This window comes from Bufo bufo, chromosome 1 (assembly GCF_905171765.1).
Source record: "Bufo bufo chromosome 1, aBufBuf1.1, whole genome shotgun sequence".
NCBI lineage: Eukaryota > Metazoa > Chordata > Amphibia > Anura > Bufonidae > Bufo > Bufo bufo.
This window is the reverse complement of record NC_053389.1, coordinates 627,004,168-627,027,804: the sequence shown is the minus strand read 5'-3', so window position 1 is coordinate 627,027,804 and position 23,637 is coordinate 627,004,168. Positions and strand designations below refer to the sequence as shown.

The window sequence follows — 23,637 nt, the reverse complement described above, 5'->3', positions numbered from 1 at the left end:
ACCAATAAGATCTAGAAACCAGATCCTTAGTGCCCTCAACACACGGATGTCCACAAAAGGCAGAATCGTGACACTCACCCAACAGCTGGAGACGAAATTGTACGGGAACAAACAACTTATCTGTTGGGGTGGATACCGGTGCCAGATGTTGTTCCGACCTAATGCGAGCCGAGATATCCTGGGTAAGAGCTGCTAAGAAGATTTTTGCTGGTAGGATGGATTCAGGTGGTACCTCAGTAGGTTGAAAAGCCTGGAAGCTCCGAGATAATGCGTCCGCCTTCACATTTTTACTTCCCGGCCTGAACGTGATGGAAAAATCAAAACGAGTAAAAAACAGATCCCATCTGGCTTGACGGGGATTCAACCTCTTAGCAGACTCGAGAAACATAAGGTTTTTATGGTCAGTGACAACAGTTACACAATGCCTTGCCCCCTCCAGAAAATGCCTCCACTCCTCAAATGCCCATTTAATGGCCAGCAGCTCCCTATTCCCTATGTCGTAGTTTCTCTCCGTGGGAGAGAATTTCCTGGAGAAGAAGGCACATGGTCTCAGATTAGTGAGGCTGGCAGGACCTTGTGAAAGGACTGCTCCTGCGCCGTCCTCGGACGCATCCACCTCCACAATAAAAGGTTTCTCCTGATCAGGCTGGATCAGAATGGGAGCGCTACTGAATGCCTTTTTTAATTTTTCAAATGAAGAAATGGCCTCAGTAGACCAATTCTCCAAATCCGCACCTTTTTTAGTAAGGTCGGTCAACGGTTTAGCAATTACGGAAAAATTCATAATAAATTTACGATAGTAATTGGCGAAACCTAAGAACCGTTGTAAGCCCTTTAAGGATGAAGGTCTTACCCATTCCTTAATTGCTAGTACCTTACCAGGATCCATCTTGAAGGCGTGAGGAGTCAGAACATGCCCTAGAAACAGAATCTCCTGCACACCAAAGACACATTTCTCTTGTTTAGCGGATAGCTGATTCTCCCGCAACACCTCTAATACTTGTCTAACATGAGACACATGGGATTCGAAGTCAGGAGAGAATATCAAAATGTCGTCAAGATAGACAATAACAAATTTACCTAAGAATTCCCTAAGAATGTCATTCATGAAGTTTTGGAACACAGCTGGGGCATTGCTGAGTCCAAAAGGCATCACCTGATATTCAAAGTGTCCTACCGGAGTATTGAACGCCGTCTTCCATTCGTCTCCCTCCTTGATTCGGATTAGATTGTATGCCCCTTTCAGGTCAATTTTGGAAAACCAGGTTGCCCCCAGGACCTGGTTAAATAAATCCGGAATCAATGGGAGGGAGTATCTATTCTGGACAGTGATTTTATTTAATCTCCGGTAATCGATACATGGCCTAAGACCACCATCTTTTTTCTTAATGAAGAAAAACCCCGCCCCCATAGGAGAGACAGAAGGTCTAATATGCCCTTTACCAAGGCTCTCCTTAATATAATCTTCCATGGCCTTGCGTTCGGGCATAGAAAGATTATAAATTCGTCCTTTAGGAAACTTGGCCCCCTCTACTAGCTCTATGGTACAATCATAAGGTCTATGGGGGGGTAGAACCTCTGGGGTTGGTGATGAGAATACATCAGAATATTCTCTAACAACAGAGGGTAAAGTATCAGACTTTACTGAGACCCCAGCCTGTACCACGGACAGGCACGAGTCACACTTAGGCCCCCATCTCACCAACTCCCCATTGGACCAATCTATAGTGGGGTTATGTAGTCGGAGCCAAGGCAACTCTAGTACCACCTCAGAAGGTAGGTTCTCCAGGACTAGAAGCGAACATCTCTCTGAGTGGCACACACCCATGGTTAGAGAAATCTCCGAGATACATAAGCTCACCGTACCACCAATAAGAGGAGTAGCATCAATAGCCATGACAAGGATAGGCGTTGGTAAGGCAAACATAGGAATACCCAATCTAACAGCATACTCAGAGTCAATAAAGCTAGCCGCTGAGCCAGAATCAATAAAGGCCTTACCCGCCCATTTATCTACTCCCAGAGAAATCGTAATGGGTACCGAAAGCTTACATTTAGAAAATTCAGGGTGTACCTGGTCTTTAGGTTGCCTTGCCTTAGGAGACTTGACAGAGAGGACCTTCTTAGGACACTGGTTGATCCAATGATCAGAATCTCCACAGTAAAAGCATTCTCCGCGTCTGCGGCGAAGATTCCCTCGGGTCATGCCAACCTGCATGGGTTCCTCGGTGGAGACCTCAGCATTGTCTCTGGGATAGGCCTCTGGCTGGACCACCATCTGGGAAGAGACCTGTTGTTCCTGTCGTCTCTCTCTAACTCGTCGGTCAAGTCGGACAACAAGGGTCATCATCTCCTCTAAGGTCTCTGGAAGTTGATAACTGACCAGAAGATCCTTTAATTTATCAGACAGACCTGACCTGAACTGACTCTTCAGGGCTGGTTCGTTCCATCCTGAGGGGACACACCACCTTCTGAATTGGGTGCAATAATCCTCCGCTGGTAAATTGCCCTGAACCAGTGCCTTCAGAGCCGTCTCGGCTACTAGAGCCCTGTCTGGTTCATCATAGAGGGTACCTAGGGCCTGAAAGAACCCCTCCACAGAATATAAACAACTGGCGCCAGCAGGTAAAGAGAACGCCCAGTCCTGGGGATCACCCTGTAATCGGGAAATGATAATGCCCACGCGTTGACTCTCGGGGCCAGAGGACACGGGGCGCAAACGGAAGTAAAGTTTGCAACTCTCCTTAAAAGAGAGAAACTTCTTCCGGTCTCCAGAAAAGGTTTCTGGGAGCTTAATCTGGGGCTCAAAATGCGGACTCGAGGCCTGAGGAGTGGAAGAGCCTTGCCCTAACTCAAAAGAGCTGAGATTTTCCCCTAACTCCTGCACCATCTGCGTCAGATTAGAGACATAGTCAGTCAGGGTCACCAGAGGATTCATAATACAGTGGTTATTGGGCCTGTTAATCTGTAACGGTCGCGTACACACACACACAGGGGGGAGGGAAGTGACCACTGCGCTCCACCCTTACCCCTGGCCCTGCCTACTTGCCTCGCGAGTCCTAATGACAGGGGACAACTGGACGGCAATCCCTAACTTGGAGTAAGTGCAGGGATGACAGACAGACAAACAACAGGACGTGAACGGACCGAGTCAATACCAGGAAAGCTGCAAAGTACAAATGGAGCAAGCAGAGAATTGTCAGGAGAAGCCGGGGTCATAAATACCAGGAGAGCAGAGAAGTACAAGAGGAGTCCTAAGAGAGTAGTCAGGTGGGAGCCGAGGTCACAATACCAGGACGGATGCGCAGTACAGGAGGATCAGGCAAAAGGATGGTCAAGGAACAGGATCAGGTAAGTATTCAGCAGTCCAACAAATACCAGGAACCTAGAAATTAACAGGCAACCTGTAGCCAGCAGGCTGCCTGTATTTATAGTGGGGAGTGAGGGTCATGTGACGTGGCCAGCGTCACATGACCGACAGACCAACCAGTCGAGCACCGAGTGATCAGCTCGGCGCTCAAGGCAGACTTAGGAGCAAGGAGCCACCCAGCTAGCAAAGCTGCCCTGGGAATGAGGTCAAACACAGAACCTCATTCCAAAAGCTAAGCAACAGTTCTGCGGGCAATGGGGGACCGAGTGCACCTTCGGAACCCCGTGACAGTACTTTTTGTGATGTAAGGTGACACAGACGCGGCGATACCTAATATGTATACTTTTTTTCCCCCCTATTTTTTACCAATTTTTTTTAACTTTATTTGGGGAAAATTACGTTTTTGTTTATTTTTACTTGAAACTTTTAATTTTTGGGGGGGAAAACTTTATTTTTTCAACTTTTTTTTCCCTTTATTTTTTGTCCCACTTTGGGACTTGAACTTTTAGGGGTCTAATCCTTTACAATGCATTCCAATACTTCTGTATTGGAATGCATTGGCTGTATGAGTAATACTGTGTGTATTACTCATACAGCTTCCGGCCTATGAGATCCAGGGGGCTGGATATCACAGGCTCGTCACCGGAAGGCAGCGCAATGTCTTCTTTAGGCATCGCGCTGCCTTCCATGCCACTGGATCCCCCCTACAGCCACATGAGGACCCGATGGCACCGCCACACGCGGCTGGAAACCGCAGGTAAAGCTGCAAACCGCAGGTCTGAATTGACCTGTGTTTTGCGGCGATCGCCGACACGGGGGGATCACGGGACCCCCCCCCCCCCGCGCATTGAGCCAAGGTGCCTGCTCAATGCGGGCGGCGGTGATCGGAAAAACACATGATGTACCGGTACGTAATGGGTCCTTAAGGACTCGGGAACCATGCCGTATCGGTACGTCATAAGTCCTTAAGGGGTTAAGTTCCTTGTGGTCCAATGACTCATTGGCCCAAAAGCAAGAAGCAGGGAGGAATCATGTGTTCAGATGGGAAAAAAGACGAATATTCGCTATAACGAATATAGCACTATATTCAAAATATTCGCAAATTCTCGAAGTTGCGATATTCGAGATAAAAATTTGCTATTCGAATATTCGCACTCAACACTAGTCATAAGACTATGAAACCAATAGATGACTCATGAACAGCGCCATCTATTGGTTTCATAGTCTTATGACAATACTATTACTCTTGTCATAAGACTATGAAACCAATAGATGGTGCTGTTCATGAGTAGTGTAGATCGCAAATTTTCCATGCAAATGGTTTTTCAGCTGAAAAACAAGGCAGATTCTGCTCATTTGCATATCTTTCCCATATGCCGATGTTTATGCAAATTAGTTTTACATGACAAAACTGTATAGAAAGGTTATTGAATATTATGTTAGGACAATCAGAAAACTTTTTGTCTCCCTAATGATATTGATCTAGGTGCGCGGGTCCATCCAAGCCATCCAACAGATCTGAAGTAACTTTGAGGCTTACTGGCTCTCAGTCAGATGAGAGCTGGTCTGGAATGTCTCATAGTGCACAAGGCTGCCATTGTAAGGTATGCTGACTAAGCCTGTCATCTGTCTCATGGATAGATTGATGGCTTGCATATACCTGGCTTTTGGCATATAGCCTTTGTGTGGTTGTTTATTGTATGTCATAGATAATAGGAGTCCAAGACACATCCAGCCATCCTGTTTCCAAACCATCTTGATGGGGTTTCCATCAATTTTTTTAAAAAAAATTGTGAACCAGACACCCTCTTCTCTTCCGAGCAGGGAATGCCTGGGGTTCTCCCATTGACTTCCATGATGTTCGGTAGAACATACCGATGTGTTCGGCCAGAGCACCCAAGCACACGAGCACTTTGGCGCTCGATCAACACAAACCCCTGCCTCAATCAGTTTTTTTGGGGGGCAACTGGTATATCACACCAGTTGAAATTATTTGTTCCAATAGCGTTTGTCCCTCTGTACAGCTGGGGTATCTCAGCAGAACTGCACACAACTCCTGCAAATTACAAATGTACTAAATGGAAATTATATTATAGGTATATCACACCCCTGTCTCAATCAGCTTTTTTGGGGACAACTGGTATATCACACCAGTTGAAATGATTTGTTCCAATAGCGTTTGTCCCTCTGTGTAGCTGGGGTATCTCAGCAGAACCGCAAACAACTGCTACACAATACAAATGCACTATAATATACTTTCTATGTTAGAAAGTATATTATAAGTATATTACACCCCTCAGTATGTTACACCTATCGATAGCACACCTATACCAGTCCTTAAAAGGACTTTTGTGGCCCTATTAGCTAGCGCTTGGTGTCTCTATACTCTCTAACAGTCTGTCCCTGCTCCACACAGCAACCTCTCCCTACACTGGCAAAAGACTGAATGTAAAATGGCGGCCAGATCGGGTCTATTTATAAGGTAGGGGGTATGTCCATGTGCTGAAACGTCTCAATTGGCTGTCCTGTCCCACCTATTGGATGTTTCATGGGTCAAAGTTCTGCACAATGCAAAGAATATGGCACCGGCGGACATCGCCATATGTTCGCCTGTTCGATGAACAGCGAACAAGCAAAGTTCGCCACGAAAAGACCGCCGGGCGAACCGCAAGGCCATCTCTACGTGTAACATACAATACAGTTTTAACAAAATGAACAAGTTTTATTAATAAAGACAACAATGGCAGGCTCACATCACTGACTGAGGCAGCAGAAATGTATTCACAATAAAGGTAACCAATTGTCTGGCATTTAGTGATTCAGTGCATAAACTTCTTAATGTATTTTCAAAATGTTAGTAGAATTTTACTTATACTGTAAATAACTGAAGTGACCTAGCATATTTGGGAATTTATGGCAATTTGTCCAGTAAATGCTTCATCTTCTACATTTGGCCAATTTCTTGATAGCCAGTAAAATATAAATAAATCCACAACAAACTTTAGGTTGCTTGAGACTTTTGCAGTATGATTTTAAAAATCAAGACTACCGTATATCAACAGTCCATAAAATGTCCAGAAAGTCACTTTGTAATCATACATGCTCAAAAGCCAAATTATTATGACAGTGCTCATTATCAGAGGATCTTGATGTTGAGTCCTCATCATCTTCAATAGCATTAAAAAATAACTTCAGTTTTTCAGGAACACACCAATTTAAAACAATTAATGTTATTCCGATAGCGAAGCAAAGAAGACCTGAAATACAAAATAGGATGCATAAAGAATCTCATCTTCCTATTGACCAATCCAAACATGAGGTTTATCTATTATTTTTTCTAATGAAAGTTTTACATTATTAACATTAACCTTAAAAAAAAAATCTTTTGTAAAAATAAGCAAATATCAGGGCCCCAGTCCCCTAATACACTCACACTATCCCTTTCACCCTTTCTTAGCTGTGAAGCTTTTCTTTTCTAAAACATTGCCTCCTATCATTATCTCTTGAAAACCTCAATAACCTCCCATCTTTCCCTTGTCTCTCCTGAGTAGTCACTAGTCATTCACAAATGTAGAAATGTGGGTATTTATCACACTCATTTTTAGAAAAGTACAGACACAGATTTTGAAAAAGTATAACAAAACAAATTTTACTATAGTAGGATGTCTATTCTGAAAATATGCATAGAATAAAGGGGGTTCCAAATATGGTTTTAACAATCTGATTACATTTAACTTTTTAGGCTTAAACATGGAAACTATAGTTGTCATTAGTGCCATTTCCTAAAGATTTAGTTAAACACACCTTTGTGTCTTGTATTCATACATCTGGTACACTTTTTGGTATAGTGAACGTTGCATTTTTTTACCCCTTCTGTCTGAGCAATAAATGAGCAACATATTGATTGTACAAGTATGTCACAAAATCAGGAAAGTTCCTTATTTCTAAAGTTGTGATAATGCCACCTTGTTCATAAAATTGAAAAAAAATCTGGGGAAATTTATCAGATATGACTCATCTGTATTCTGAATTTAAAAAGTCCCACAATATTTCTTTAACCACCTGCCGCCACGCTAACGCCGAAAGGCGTCATTGCTGCGGCGCTCCCAGGTCACACTAACGCCGATTGGCGTCATCTCGCGTGAGCCGAGATTTCCTGTGAACGCGCGCACACAGGCGCGCGCGTTCACAGGATCGGAAGGTAAGCGAGTGGATCTCCAGCCTGCCAGCGGCGATCGTTCACTGGCAGGCTGGAGATGCGATTTTGTTAACCCCTACTAGGTATATTAGACGCTGTTTTGATAACAGCGTCTAATATACCTGCTACCTGGTCCTCTGGTGGTCCCTTTTGCTTGGATCGACCACCAGAGGACACAGGCAGCTCAGTAATAAGTAGCACCAAACACCACTACACTACACCCCCCCCCGTCACTTATTAACCCCTGATCACCCCATATAGACTCCCTGATCACCCCCTGTCATTGATCACCCCCCTGTCATTGATCACCCCCTTGTAAGGCTCCATTCAGACGTCCGTATGATTTTTACGGATTCACTGATACATGGATCGGATCCGCAAAACACATACGGACGTCTGAATGGAGCCTTAAAGGGAGGTGATCAATGACGGGGGTGATCACCCCATATAGACTCCCTGATCACCCCACTGTCATTGATCACCCCCCTGTCATTGATCACCCCCCTGTAAGGCTCCATTCAGACGTCCAAATGATTTTTACGGATCCACTGATACATGGATCGGATCCGCAAAACACATACGGACGTCTGAATGGAGCCTTACAGTGGGGTGATCAATGACGGGGGCGATCACCCCATATAGACTCCCTGATCACCCCCCTGTCATTGATCACCCTCACCCCCCTGTCATTGATCACCCCCCTGTCATTGATCACCCCCCTGTAAGGCTCCATTCAGATGTCCGTACGATTTTTACGGATCCACTGATACATGGATCGGATCCGCAAAACACATACGGACGTCTGAATGGAGCCTTACAGGGGGGTGATCAATGACGGGGGTGATCACCCCATATAGACTCCCTGATCACCCCCCTGTTATTGATCAACCCCCTGTCATTGATCACCCCCCTGTCATTGATCACCCCCCTGTAAGGCTCCATTCAGACGTCCGTATGATTTTTACGGATCCACTGATACATGGATCGGATCCGCAAAACACATACGGACATCTGAATGGAGCCTTACAGGGGGGTGATCAATCACAGGGGGGTGATCACCCCATATAGACTCCCTGATCACCCCACTGTCATTGATCACCCCCCTGTCATTGATCACCCCCCTGTAAGGCTCCATTCAGATGTCCGTATGTGTTTTGCGGATCCGATCCATGTATCTGTGGATCCATAAAAAACATACGGACGTCTGAATGGAGCCTTACGGGGGGGGGTGATCAATGACAGGGGGGTGATCACCCCATATAGACTCCCTGATCACCCCCCTGTCATTGATCACCACCCTCTCATTGATCACCCCCCTGTCATTGATCACCCCCCTGTAAGGCTCCATTCAGATGTCCGTATGTGTTTTGCGGATCCGATCTATGTATCCGTGGATCCGTAAAAAACATACGGACATCTGAATGGAGCTTTACAGGGGGTGATCAATGACAGGGGGGTGATCACCCCATATAGACTCCCTGATCACCCCCCTGTCATTGATCACCCCCCTGTAAGGCTCCATTCAGACATTTTTTTGGCCCAAGTTAGCGGAAGATTTTTCTTTATTTTTTTTCTTACAAAGTCTCATATTCCACTAACTTGTGTCAAAAAATAAAATCTCACATGAACTCACCATACCCCTCACGGAATCCAAATGCGTAAAAATTTTTAGACATTTATATTCCAGACTTCTTCTCATGCTTTAGGGCCCCTAAAATGCCAGGGCAGTATAACTACCCCACAAGTGACCCCATTTTGGAAAGAAGACACCCCCAGGTATTTCGTGATGGGCATAGTGAGTTCATGGAAGTTTTTATTTTTTGTCACAAGTTAGTGGAATATGAGACTTTGTAAGAAACAAAAAAAAAATTAAAAATCATAATTTTCCGCTAACTTGTGACAAAAAATAAAAAATTCTAGGAACTCGCCATGCCCCTCACGAAATACCTTGGGGTGTCTTCTTTCCAAAATGGGGTCACTTGTGGGGTAGTTATACTGCCCTGGAATTCTAGGGGCCCTAATGTGTGGTAAGTAGTTTGAAATCAAAATGTGTAAAAAATGACCTGTGAAATCCGAAAGGTGCTCTTTGGAATGTGGGCCCCTTTGCCCACCTAGGCTGCAAAAAAGTGTCACACATGTGGTATCTCCGTACTCAGGAGAAGTTGGGCAATGTGTTTTGGGGTGTCATTTTACATATACCCATGCTGGGTGAGATAAATATCTTGGTCAAATGCCAACTTTGTATAAAAAAATGGGAAAAGTTGTCTTTTGCCAAGATATTTCTCTCACCCAGCATGGGTATATGTAAAATGACACCCCAAAAAACATTGCCCAACTTCTCCTGAGTATGGCAATACCACATGTGTGACACTTTTTTGCAGCCTAGGTGGGCAAAGGGGCCCACATTCCAAAGAGCACCTTTCGGATTTCACCGACCATTTTTTACAGATTTTGATTTCAAACTACTTCGCACGCATTTGGGCCCCTAAAATGCCAGGGCAGTATAACTAGCCCACAAGTGACCCCATTTTGGAAAGAAGACACCCCAAGGTATTTCGTGGTGGGCATAGTGAGTTCATGGAAGTTTTTATTTTTTGTCACAAGTTAGTGGAATATGAGACTTTGTAAGAAAAAAAATCAAAAGAAAATCATCATTTTCCGCTAACTTGTGACAAAAAATATGTCATTGTGACAAAAAATGTCATTTTTTTGCAAAAAAATCGGTAAATTTCGATTAATAACAAAAAAAGTAAAAATGTCAGCAGCAATGAAATACCACCAAATGAAAGCTCTATTAGTGAGAAGAAAAGGAGGTAAAATTCATTTGGGTGGTAAGTTGCATGACCGAGCAATAAACCGCAAAAGTTGTGGAGTGCCGATTTGTAAAAAAGGGCCTGGTCACTAAGGGGGTATAAACCTGTGGTCCTTAAGTGGTTAAGAATTGTTGGGTTTATGTGTACACACATTTTGTGACCTTTGCATTTTTACTCCACTCCAGTTTTTGAAAGTGGGTGTGATTAGTTTACCTAGCGGATTTAAGCCAGATTTATCAACTAAGGGGGATAGTTATCAAAACTGATGTAAAGGAAAACTGTTTTAGTTGCCCATAGCAATCAATCAGATTCCAACTTTCATTTTTCAGAACTACTTTGGAAAATTAAAATGTGGAATCTGATTGGTTTCAATTGGCAACTTTCTCAGGTTTCCTTTGCACCGATTTTGATAAATTTATCCCTAGAATGTTTTAAAAGTCCCCAAAAATGTCTCAATCTTGCTCCAATGAAGGGAGTGAAACATCCTGTGACTCTTGATGAATTTGAAGCATAGTAGACTCCTGCAAAACAGATTTAAAAAATTCCCTCATGATAAATTACTCCAATAGAAGAAAGCCTTTTTTGGAGCTAGAGATGTAAAACAACCTATAACTTGTGAGAGCACTGTAAGGTGTCAACTTACATTGCCAGGAGATGAGCATCACAAGTGGCAAGTCGTGATGAGCTTTGCCATTGATGCCGTGATGAAATGTGACAAGTTAACTCATTTTTTACAAAGTCACACATGTTATAATACAAGATATTGTAAATTAATTAAGTCATAAACAAGAAAACTACAATTATGATCTTCTTTCATAGAGAATGTGCCAACAACCCACCTACAGCCAGGCTTAGCCAGAAAGAGCCTCCAAATGTGGTTTTTAGAGTCTCCGAACCAAACTGTATATTACAAAATGATACATTCTTCACTGTGGAGAAGGAAATCAAGGAGAACAGCATAAACGCTCCCGTCACAAGTATCATGTGAGCTCCATATATGAACACTGACATGGAGAAAAGTATATTGCAGATAATCCAGGAGCAGAATGCCACCCTGTAATACAAAATTAAAGATTGTTGACATTAGCATAGTAGCACTTTACTGTTGTAGATTAAAAAACAAACTGTGTTAAAGGGGCTCTTCAGACTACAGATATTACAGCCCATTTATACAGGTGCCAGGATTTTTATATAACTCAGACAACCCCTATAAGTTTTTCAATCAGAGGAAACATAAAAATATCCTATACAGGTACAGAATTGGTGACAGATCAATGAATACACGTTTGCCATGATATGATGTACTGTAGAACACATATAGAAAGGAACACATATAGAATGTTTGGTTAGTTCCAAAAAAGGATATGTGCTTAACAGTACTAGAAGAGATTGCTCAAGATAGTTCCTCTGAACATATGGCTACCCATATAGAACTGTGTGCCTATACTGAAGAAATGTATACTGCACAGTTTTTATTTATACATAGAGTTCTATGAATGGCCAAAAACACAGGAAATCAGGAAAATTCAAGACGGGAGTGGACAGAATCTCTGCGAGCAAGTGGATGAGGTGAGTATAATTATTATTATTTTTTTAACCCCTGATTAACCCCTGAACTTCTTAATACGATTCACAGATACCATGATCAGCATTGAACTTGGCATCTGAGGGGTTAAATGACGGGTGGCTGCGCGATCACCATTCCCCATCATTGTGCCCGCTCCATACAATAGAAAGCGATTCATGACAAAGTAATTTGTAACTAATCAAATTTCTTGTTGATTTTACCTAATAATGTCCCCTATAGTCCCCCCAGTAGAATGCTCCTTAAGTGGTTAAGAAAAGAAGAAAAAATAAAATACGTGAGTGCTTTTCCAAGTCACCACCTCCGATGCAATCTACAGGCATCTTCCAGCCTACAGCCTGAGATGCCTATGTCTTGGCACCATTTGTACACATAGTGACCTGTGGCCTATGAGGGTGAACAGCATGGCATACTTATATACCTGGCCATGGGCTCCCATGCAGTATTCAATATAATTGAATTCAGGAGGGTACTGTGGCCCCGGAAAGGATACATGATGCTCCCAGTGTTTATTACCACTGAGAGCATCAGATCATTATGTACCTGGCAAGCGGCAGTGAGGAGGGCATCTGCCCACCTGGAAAGTTCCCTGTATGGTCTATGGCCAGTCTGCCCCTGGAATTGATTCTGCATTGAAAGTGTACAATTAGCAAATGGCAGATATAATAAAAGCCCGAGGAACACTAAGTACATTGGTGCCAGAGATTATTATATATAAATGTACACACATGCATAGCATGTTACCTATCCAATTTCATATTGTATGCTCACGTTCTAGCTAATATACACTGCTCAAAAAAATAAAAATAAAGGGAACACAAAAATAACACATCCTAGATCTGAATTAATTAAATATTCTTCTGAAATACTTTGTTCTTTACATAGTTGAATGTGCTGACAATAAAATCACACAAAAATAAAAAAATGGAAATCAAATTTTTTAACCGATGGAGGTCTCGATTTGGAGTCACACTCAAAAATTAAAGTGAAACACACTACAGGCTGATTCAACTTTGATGTAATGTCCTTAAAACAAGTCAAAATGAGGCTCAGTAGTGTGTGTGACCTCCACATGCCTGTATGACCTCCCTACAACGCCTGTGCATGCTCCTGATGAGGTGGCGGACGGTCTCCTGAGGAGTCTCCTCCCAGACCTGGACAAAAGCATCTGCCAACTCCTGGACAGTCTGTGGTGCAACGTGACGTTGGTGGATAGAGCGAGACATGATGTCCCAGATGTGCTCAATTGGATTCAGGTCTGGGGAACGGGCGGGCCAGTCCATAGCATCAATGCCTTCGTCTTGCAGGAACTGCTGACACACTCCAGCCACATGAGGTCTAGCATTGTCTTGCATTAGGAGGAACCCAGGGCCAACCGCACCAGCATATCGTCTCACAAGGGGTCTGAGGATCTCATCTCGGTACCTAATGGCAGTCAGGCTACCTCTGGCGAGCACATGGAGGGCTGTGCGGCCCTCTAAAGAAATGCCACCCCACACCATTACTGACCCAATGCCAAACCGGTCATGCTGAAGGATGTTGTAGGCAGCAGAACGTTCTTCACGGCGTCTCCAGACTCTGTTACGTCTGTCACATGTGCTCAGTGTGAACCTGCTTTCATCTGTGAAGAGCACAGGGCGCCAGTGGCGAATTTGCCAATCTTGGTGTTCTCTGGCAAATGCCAAACGTCCTGCACGGTGTTGGGCTGTAAGCACAACCCCCACCTGTGGACGTCGGGCCCTCATATCACCCTCATGGAGTCTGTTTCTGACCGTTTGAGCAGACACATGCACATTTGTGGCCTGCTGGAGGTCATTTTGCAGGGCTCTGGCAGTGCTCCTCCTGTTCCTCCTTGCACAAAGGCGGAGGTAGCGGTCCTGCTGCTGGGTTGTTGCCCTCCTACGGCCTCCTCCACGTCTCCTGATTTACTGGCCTGTCTCCTGGTAGCGCCTCCATGCTCTGGACACTACGCTGACAGACACAGCAAACCTTCTTGCCACAGCTCGCATTGATGTGCCATCCTGGATAAGCTGCACTACCTGAGCCACTTGTGTGGGTTGTAGACTCCGTCTCATGCTACCACTAGTGTGAAAGCACCGCCAGCATTCAAAAGTGACCAAAACATCAGCCAGGAAGCATAGGAACTGAGAAGTGGTAATTGCCTATAATTTCCACCTGTTGTCTATCCCATTTGCACAACAGCATGTGAAATTGATTGTCACTCAGTTTTGCTTCCTAAGTGGACAGTTTGATTTCACAGTAGTGTGATTGACTTGGAGTTACATTGTGTTGTTTAAGTGTTCCCTTTATTTTTTTGAGCAGTGTATTATTCCTAAGACATAGTGGGAATTTATCATGAGGGTCATATTTGAAGTCAGTTTTGTAGTAGTCTACGTTGGTGTACTTTCCATCAATTTTATGACATGTTGCATGGAGTGAGTATGAGACTTTTTTTGTGTGACTTTTTAAAAAGTCTCAGTGATAAATCTGGATTGAAACTCATTGTCCACGCCCATTTTACCACTTTTCTGACACTGGAGGGAGTGGTGTAAAAATTTAAGAAGTCACAATATTTTTGGGAAAAGTTGCAAAACCCCTATTTTGCAAGTTTTTAACCCCTTAAGGACTCAGCCCTATTCATTTTTTGCAAATCTGACCAGTGTCACTTTAAGTGCTGATAACTTTAAACCGCTTTGACTTATCCAGGCCATTCTGAGATTGTTTTTTCGTCACATATTGTACTTCATGACACTGGTAAAATGAAGTAAAAAAAATTCATTTTTAATTATAAAAAAATACCAAATTTACCCAAAATTTGTAAAAAATTGCAAATTTCCAAGTTTCAATTTCTCTACTTTTATAATACATAGTAATACCTCCAAAAATAGTTATTACTTTACATTCCCCATATGTCTACTTCATGTTTGTATCATTTTGGGAATAATATTTTATTTTTTGGGGATGTTACAAGGCTTAGAAGTTTGAAGCAAATCTTGAAATTTTTCCGAAATTTTCAAAAACCCAGTTTTTAGGGACCAGTTCAGGTCTGAAGTCACTTTGCGAGGCCTACATAATAGAAACCACCCAAAAATGACCCCATTCTATAAACTACACCCTTCAAGGTATTCAAAACTGATTTTACAAACTTTGTTAACCTTTTAAGTGTTCCACAAGAATTAATGGAAAATAGAGATACAATTTCAAAATTTCACTTTTTTGGCAGATTTTCCATTTTAATATTTTTTTTCCAGTTATAAAGCAAGGGTTAACAGCCAAACCAAACTCAATATTTATAGACCTGATTCTGTAGTTTACAGAAACACCCCATATGTGGTCGTAAACCGCTGTAAGGGCACATGGCAGGGCACAGAAGGAAAGAAATGCCATACGGTTTTTGAAAGGCAGATTTTGCTGGACTGTTTTTTTAACACCATGTCCCATTTGAAGCCCCCCTGATGCACCCCTAGAGTATAAACTCCATAAAAGTGACCCCATCTAAAAAACTACACCCCTCAAGGTATTAAAAAATGATTTTACAAACATCGTTAACCCTTTAGGTGTTCCACAAGAGTTATTGGCATATGGAGATGAAATTTCAGAATTTCAATTTTTTGGCAAATTTTCCATTTTAATCCATTTTTCCCAGTAACAAAGCAAGGTTAACAGCCAAACAAAACTCAATATTTATGGCCCTGATTCTGTAGTTTACAGAAACACCCCATATGTGGTTGTAAACTGCTGTACGGGCACACGGCAGGGCGCAAAAGGAAAGGAATGCCATACGGTTTTTGGAAGGCAGATTTTGCTGGACTGGTTTTTTTGACACCATGTCCCATTTGAAGCCCCCCTGATGCACCCCTAGAGTTGAAACTACAAAAAAGTGACCCCATTTTAGAAACTACGGGATAGGGTGGCAGTTTTGTTGGTGCTAGTTTAGGGTACATATGATTTTTGGTTGCTCTATATTACACTTTTTGTGAGGCAAGGTAACAAGAAATAGCTGTTTTGGCACAGTTTTTTTTTTGTTATTTACAACATTCATCTGACAGGTTAGATCATGTGATATTTTTATATACCAGGTTGTCACGGATGTGGCGATACCTAATATGTAATTTTTTTTTAATTTATGTAAGTTTTACACAATGATTTCTTTTTTGAAACCAAAAAAATCATGTTTTAGTGTTTCCATAGTCTGAGAGCCATAATTTTTTCAGTTTTTGGGCGATTACCTTGGGTAGGGTATGATTTTTGCGGGATGAGATGACGGTTTTATTGGCACTATTTTGGGATGCGTGTGACTTTTTGATCGCTTGCTGTTACACTTTTTGTGATGTAAGGTGACAAAAAATTGTTTATTTAGCACAGTTTTTATTTTTTATTTTTTACGGTGTTCATTTGAGGGGTTAGGTCATGTGATATGTTTATAGAGCCGGTCGATACGGACACGGCGATACCTAAGATGTATACTTTTTTTTTATTTATGTAAGTTTTACACAATAAAAGCATTTTTAAAACAAAAAAAATGATGTTTTAGTGTCTCCATATTCTGAGCCATAGTTTTTTTCTTTTTTTGGGCGATTGTCTCAGTTAGGGGCTTATTTTTTGCGTGATGAGGTGACGGTTAGATTGGTACTATTTTTGTGGGCAAACGCCTTTTTGATCGCTTGCTGTTGTACTTTTTGTGATGTAAGGTGACAAAAAAATTGTTTATTTAGCACAGTTTTTATTTTTTATTTTTTACGGTGTTCATTTGAGGAGTTAGGTCATGCGATTTGTTTATAGAGCCGGTCGATACGGACGCGGCGATACCTAATATGTATACTTTTTATTTTCCCCTTATTTTTTACTTTTTTTTTTACTTTATTTGGGGAAAATTATGTTTTTGTTTATTTTTTACTTGAAACTTTTAATTTTTGGGGGGGAAAATTTATTTTTTCAACTTTTTTTTCACTTTATTTTTTGTCCCACTTTGGGACTTGAACTTTTAGAGGTCTAATCATTTACAATGCATTCCAATACTTCTGTATTGAAATGCATTGGCTGTATGAGTAATACTGTGTGTATTACTCATGCAGCTTCCGGCCTGTGAGATCCAGGGGGCTGGATCTCACAGGCTCTCCACCGGAAGGCAGTGCAGATGCCTCAGGAAGGCATTGCGCTGCCTTCGTTGCCATCGGGTCTCCCCCCACAGCCCCATGGGGACCCGATGGCACCGCAGACCACCGTCGCCGCACCAGGTAAAGCCGCAAACCGCAAGTCTGTATTGACCTGCGGTTTGCGGCGATCGCCGACACGGGGGGGGTCATGGGACCCCACCGCACATTTAGCCGAGGTGCCTGCTGAATGATTTGAGCAGGCACCTTGTTCCGATCACCGCCCGCCGGGCAGCGTTGATCGGAACACCACATGACGTACCGGTACAACATGGGTCCTTAAGGACTCGGGAACCATGCCGTACCGATACGTCATGCGTCCCTAACGGGTTAAAGCCAGAATTGTCTAGTGAAGGTGTGATAAATAAAGCACATTAAATACATCAAGAAAATCAGAATATGGAATACATTCTAGTTTTGAACAATTGTTATAAGTATATACATCTTGGCTCAATATATCCCAAGATAAATGGGACAACATGGCCAGTTTTGAAAAAAAATTTAACATTACACACAATACCCGGAGCAAAAGTTTTTTCTTCAAACCTGATCATTGGGATATTTTGAGCATAGAAGAAAGGTAAGGAAGGACACATCTATCAGTAGAAAGTCAGGCTCATGGGATTGATGTGTAAGTTATTTATTCAGACAGAGCAGATGTTTTTGTACATTACTTATATATTTTATATTTGGTATTTACATAATTGTAATTATATTATTGAGGTCCAACACCCAGCACACCCACCAATCAGCTGTCAAGGGAGGCCACAGCACTCCGTATCCTCCTCATAGCTTGCCAAGCACATTTTTGCGTGATATTGCAGTTAAGCCCCATTCACTTGCACCGATAAACATGGCATCACTGGCCTAGGAAGAGGCTCATGGAGTTCAGACAGCTGATTGTCAGTGGTGCAGGGAATTGGACCACCACCGATCTGATATTAATGACCTATCCTGAGGATAGGCCATCAATATGAAAATCCCAGAAAACCCATTTGAATTTGTTACCGTCATCTTTCTATTTATGACTGCTACTACAACAACTCAATCTTACCAATACAATCTTCAGTTATCCACAATCTATATAAAGACATGAAGCTGATGATTCTACCATTAGAACTGAGTATCAGGAAGCTTACATTGCACAATAATTGAAGGAATATGGTCAAATAAAAAAAAAATATATATATACAGTCCTTATCAAAAGTTTAAGACCACTTGAAAAATGGCAAAAAATCATATTTAGCATGGCTGGATCTTAACAAGGTTCCAAGTAGAGCTTCAACATGCAACAAGAAGAAATGGGAGTGAGACAAAACATTTTTTGAGCATTCAATTTAATGAAAACAACGAATAAACTGAAACAGGCTGTTTTTCAGCTTATCAAAAGTTTAGGACCACACGCATACTGTAGCGTTGTCCTGTTGATAAACCCAGTCGTTACCACACAGACGAGGGCCCTCAGTCATGAGGAATGCTCTCTGCAACATCTGTACATAGCCAGCGGCCGTTTGACGCCCCTGCACTTCCTGAAGCTCATGTTGTTCCACTGAAAGAAAAAGCACCCCAGACCATTATGATGCCCCCTCCACTTTGGCGCGTAAAAAACATCTCAGGTGGGATCTGCTTGTCATGCCAGTAACGTTGGAAACCATCAGGACCATCAAGGTTAAATTTTTTCTTATCAGAGAATAAAACTTTCTTCCACCTTTGAATGTCCCATGTTTGGTGCTCTCTTGCAAAGTCCAAACGAGCAGTTCTGTGGCATTTAAGGAGATGAGGTCTTTGAAGACGTTTTTTGTTTTTGAAGCCCTTCAGTCTCAGGTGCCGTCTGATGGTTATGGGGCTGCAGTCAGCACCAGTAAGGGCCTTAATTTGGGTCGAGGATCGTCCAGTGTCTTGACGGACAGCCAATTGGATCATCCGGCTCAGTGCTGATGAAATTTTTTTGGGTCTTCCACTTGACTTTTTGGTTCCATAACCTTCAGGATCATTTAATTCCAAATGACTGTCTTACTGCGTCCCACCTCAGCAGCGATGGCGCGCTGTGAGAGACCCTGCTTATGCAGTTCAACAACCCGACCACGTTCAAAAAGGGAGAGTTTTTTTGCCTTTGCCATCACAACGTGTGACTACCTGACAGAAAATGACAATGAATCCACATCTTTGCACAGATTTGGCCTTTTAAAGGCATGTGGTCCTAAAATTTAGATCAGCTGAAAAACAGCCTGTTTCCGTTTAATCGTTATTTTCAATTAATTGAATGCTCAAAAAATATTTTGTCTCACTCTAATTTCTTCTTGTTGCATGTTGAAGCTCTACTTGGAACCTTGTTAAGATCCAACAATGTAAAATATGATTTTTTGCCATTTTTCAAGTGGTCTTAAACCTTTGATCAGGACTGTAGCGTTTAATTTAGTCAGATGTATTGTAGATTTTACTTACCACATGCAAGCTGATGCATAGTGACTGGATATCCTATACTGGCTAAATATACCACAAGGATCATTCTGAGTAAATTTCTCTGCCACATATAGTATGGGATTAGGGAGTCCTTTTTGCAGACCATCAAAGTAATATTCATTAAAATTTGATCCAAAACTCCACAGAAATTGCTCATTATAGTCAATTGTCTCATTAATTTGATGAATGGGATTGCCTTTTGGAAATAGAACACAATATTTTAGAGTGAATATGGGAGATGTTTTGCATAATTCTGTCTGAGAAATAATAATATAATCTGCATGAAAACAGCAGAATTAATTCAAAGTGGCTTTCAAAGATTCCGATATTAATGACTTATCCTCAAGACAGGTCATTAATTTTAGATCAGCGGGGAATCGACCCCGGGACCCACACCGATCAGCCATTGGAAGAGTCTGTGGCGCTCAGGTTGGCACCACAGCCTCCGAGCAGATTACCAAGCACACTGCTGTCCATTGGATGGCGGCTGTGCTTGGTATTGCAGCTTAGACCTTTGCACCTAGGCCATGTGACCGATGAACGTGATGTCACGGATCTAACTAGAGGCCGGTGGGGGTGCCAGCAGTCAGACCCCTGCCAATCTGATATTGATGATCGATCCTACAAATAGATCATCAATATCAAAATCTTGGAGAACCCCGTTAATATTTGCTCCACTGTTTAAGCTTTGCCCAATACATCCCCTCCCAACATTCATAAACTCATTTAAAAAAATAAAAAAACATGACTCCAAGAAAGTTTCTCTGCTCTGTTACTTAAAATGACCCAGTAGAATTCACATTTTTCCACTACAGAGGGCTAATTGTGGAAATTGTGGAATCACTTTTTTGTACATGAGAACCACTGAATATGTGAATCCAGCAATATTTAAAGGGGTTGATTGGGTTACAGATATTGATGGACTATCTTCAGGAGTGTCTGTTACCCGGCACTCCCACTAAGCAGCTGTTTCGGACTGCCACGGTGCTGGAGACCAGGCTATGTATCAAGCTGGAGGCAGACAAGTCTATATAGAGTATAGTGGTTATACTGGGGTACTGCAGCTCAGAAACTTGACGTAGCATGCATATACAAAAAAACTGTTGCCCTTTAGACAGACCATGCTCCCTATTAAATTTATGTGATTTGATTGCTTGAAGTTTCTTCTATGGTATTTTTTTTTTGTATCATGCAAACCTGAACTTCCTGTAATTAAATATCCACTCAAACAGAATGTTATTATTTTACACTATTGAAATCTGTAAGTAAATGACCAGATGCCACTCTTTAGCATGTCTGGATTGTAGCTCAGTGTTATTGAAATGAATGGGAATGAGTTGCAATACCGTTCACAACTCATAGACAAAATAAGCAGTCCCCTTTTCCTAATGTCAGACTGTTTTTGTTTTATTAAATTTACTTTATTTTGTGTACAAACAAAACATTCATAGTCTTACCTTTTAAGGTTATATTAACTCCATTAAGGCCGACATGTACTCCAATATCTGCATTCACCATGGAATTACTGAATGATTTATATGTAGTTACGGAATTAACTGATCCAACCTCCCAATCAGCAGTAAAATTTACAACTATAGAAAAAATTGAGATATATATTACAGTCCAAAACTGTTTATGTGAAGAATTTAAAACTCTAAAAGAAAAATTCTCACATCTCTTCTCATATGGTTGTAGAATTCCCATAAAGGGGTTGTCCAGGATTAGAAAAACAGGGCTGCTTTCTTCCAAAAAGAGTGCCACACCTGTCCATGAGTTACACCATCTGTTATTGCAGTTCAGCTTCATTAAAGTAATTGGGGAATATCACATTCAACCTGTAGACAGGTGGGGTACTGTTTTTGTAGACATGTTATTCTGATCATGGATGATCCCTTTAAGATAGAATTGAGTTGAATGAGACCCCAAGATCAATGGATCTGCGTACTAATAAGAAATTTGTGGCCATTTGTGTCCTATGTTATTTGTGGATATTTTTCTATGATATTTCGGAGTTAACGGAGTTTCGAAGTTACATGATGATAACACTCCCCTATAATATAGTACATGTGGTTTTATTACTGTTTACCACTAGTGTTGGGCTCGAATATTCGAATAGCGAATATTATTCGCGAATATCGGCACTTCGAGAATTTGCAAATATTTAGAATATAGTGATATATTAGTAATTTCGAATATTCTAGATTTTTTTTTTAACAGTAACCTCCCTTCTTGCTTGTGGGCCAATGAGAAGGCTGAAATATCTTTGCCTGAGCTTAGCAACATCCCTAGCAACCAATAGGAAAGTTGCCTACCCCTTTACTATATAAGAACCTCCCCAGCAGCCCTTGTATGCAGTATTTTGCAGATCTGAGACAGACAGCAGTGTTATTGCTGTGCTCTCTGCTTTCCTGTGTCATTACATTAGATAGTTAGTTAGTTATCTTATATATATATATATATATATAATACAGATAGTTAGTGGGAGATAGTCAGTCATAGGTTAGATAGTAATATAGTGTAGCTTCTGCTGTCCATACATACATGTTACATACATAGTGTTGTATGTATATATGCTACATACATACATACAGTACATACATACATAGTGCTGTGATGTCACAAGTTCACAACAAAACTTAGTGCACCAATCACTAATAAGTAGTCAGACCTGTTAAAATGTGAAGTTGCACGTATTGCACCAAAATATTTGCATCATTAGTGCCGATTTTGCAATCGCGAATATATTGGAGCACTCTATCTGCATATAAAGCTATTGTAATGTTCTGCCATGCCAACCATTTTCTCCAGTCTCAGGAAACTTCTAGCAGCTTGAAAAATGTAGCTATAGTGAGCCATGCCTGTATTTAGCGTGCATTACACGAATAGTACATTGCCGATTTTTCGCGATCAAGAAAATAATCTCGAATTAGCGAATATATGACAAATATTCTACCAAATATTTGCGAAATATTGCAAATTTTAATATTGCCCCTGCTGCTCATCACTATTTACCACAAATAGGATGTCCTAAAACATGAAGTGTTGCAAGTATTTAAAGATCAAATATACATGACAAATTTATGAACCAACAGTAGACTTTTTTGACCATGTGTAATGTCATAAAAATGCCACTGGCTTTCTACCAAGATGGAAATCTTTGTAATTGGTGTAAAATCAGAGCATGCACAGAAAAAGTTAAGGACTTACCGACTGTAACAACTCCAATAAATAGGCTTATTATAACTCTGCATATCCATGATAGTCTCTGTTATGAAAGAAATAAAGAAATCTCATAATCACTTTTTACAGTCTATAAAAAGCGTATTGACGTCTGCGGCCAATATTACAAAGTTGGCCTTTATATTTGATTTCTATACCCTATAATAAGAGATTTCATTCATTGTGTAAACCAAGCTTCTGTGGGTGAGTGTCATGCACAACATCCAGAAAAGACTACAAATATATCTTTATAACTTGTATAACTCACCACCATTTATGACCCAAAAATGGTGTTCACTTTAAACAGCCCCCATTAGGGGTTCCCTCTAGAATAGAGAGCCGCTATAGAGAGCAACTCTTGCCATAAAGGGTGATCAATAGCATTGAGCAATGAGCTCCAAGTTGGGATAAAATGAGGACCTGTCACAAACCCCCTACAGTAATAAAAGCTATTGGTGGGGGATTGTCCTGGGGTTGTTGGAGACTTATTTGGAATAAAACTTTTTTTAAATATCAGAAGATCAGTGGGACAAATATGCAATATCTATACAATAGAAATAAGTATAGAGAGAGATAAGAAGATAGCGATAGATAGATAGATAGATAGATAGATAGATAGATAGATATTGGATGGATGGAACGATGGACAGGCATACAAACAGATCATTGTAAATATGAAAATAACTTACTGCTTTGCCTCTTATTCCTGGGATGATGAGGATAAAAGCTAAAGCAAACACCAAAAACACAATGATGACAATAATAATGTCCACGCCAAAGACCCATTTCCTCCGTTCATGTGGGTAAAAAGGAAATACCCCATTGTAGAAGGTCAT

General features: G+C 41.5%; 1 protein-coding gene across 1 annotated transcript; it reads right to left on the bottom strand.

The window, feature by feature from the left end:
* Positions 1 to 6,463: 6,463 nt before the first annotated feature.
* On the bottom strand, positions 6,464 to 23,637 carry DUOXA2 (dual oxidase maturation factor 2). The gene is made up of 6 exons (XM_040414855.1): positions 23,491 to 23,637; positions 22,790 to 22,847; positions 21,040 to 21,174; positions 19,565 to 19,778; positions 11,221 to 11,435; positions 6,464 to 6,627 (listed from the first exon to the last, which is right to left on the bottom strand). Exons 1-6 carry the CDS (start codon positions 23,635 to 23,637, stop codon positions 6,464 to 6,466), a joined length of 933 nt encoding a protein of 310 aa, XP_040270789.1.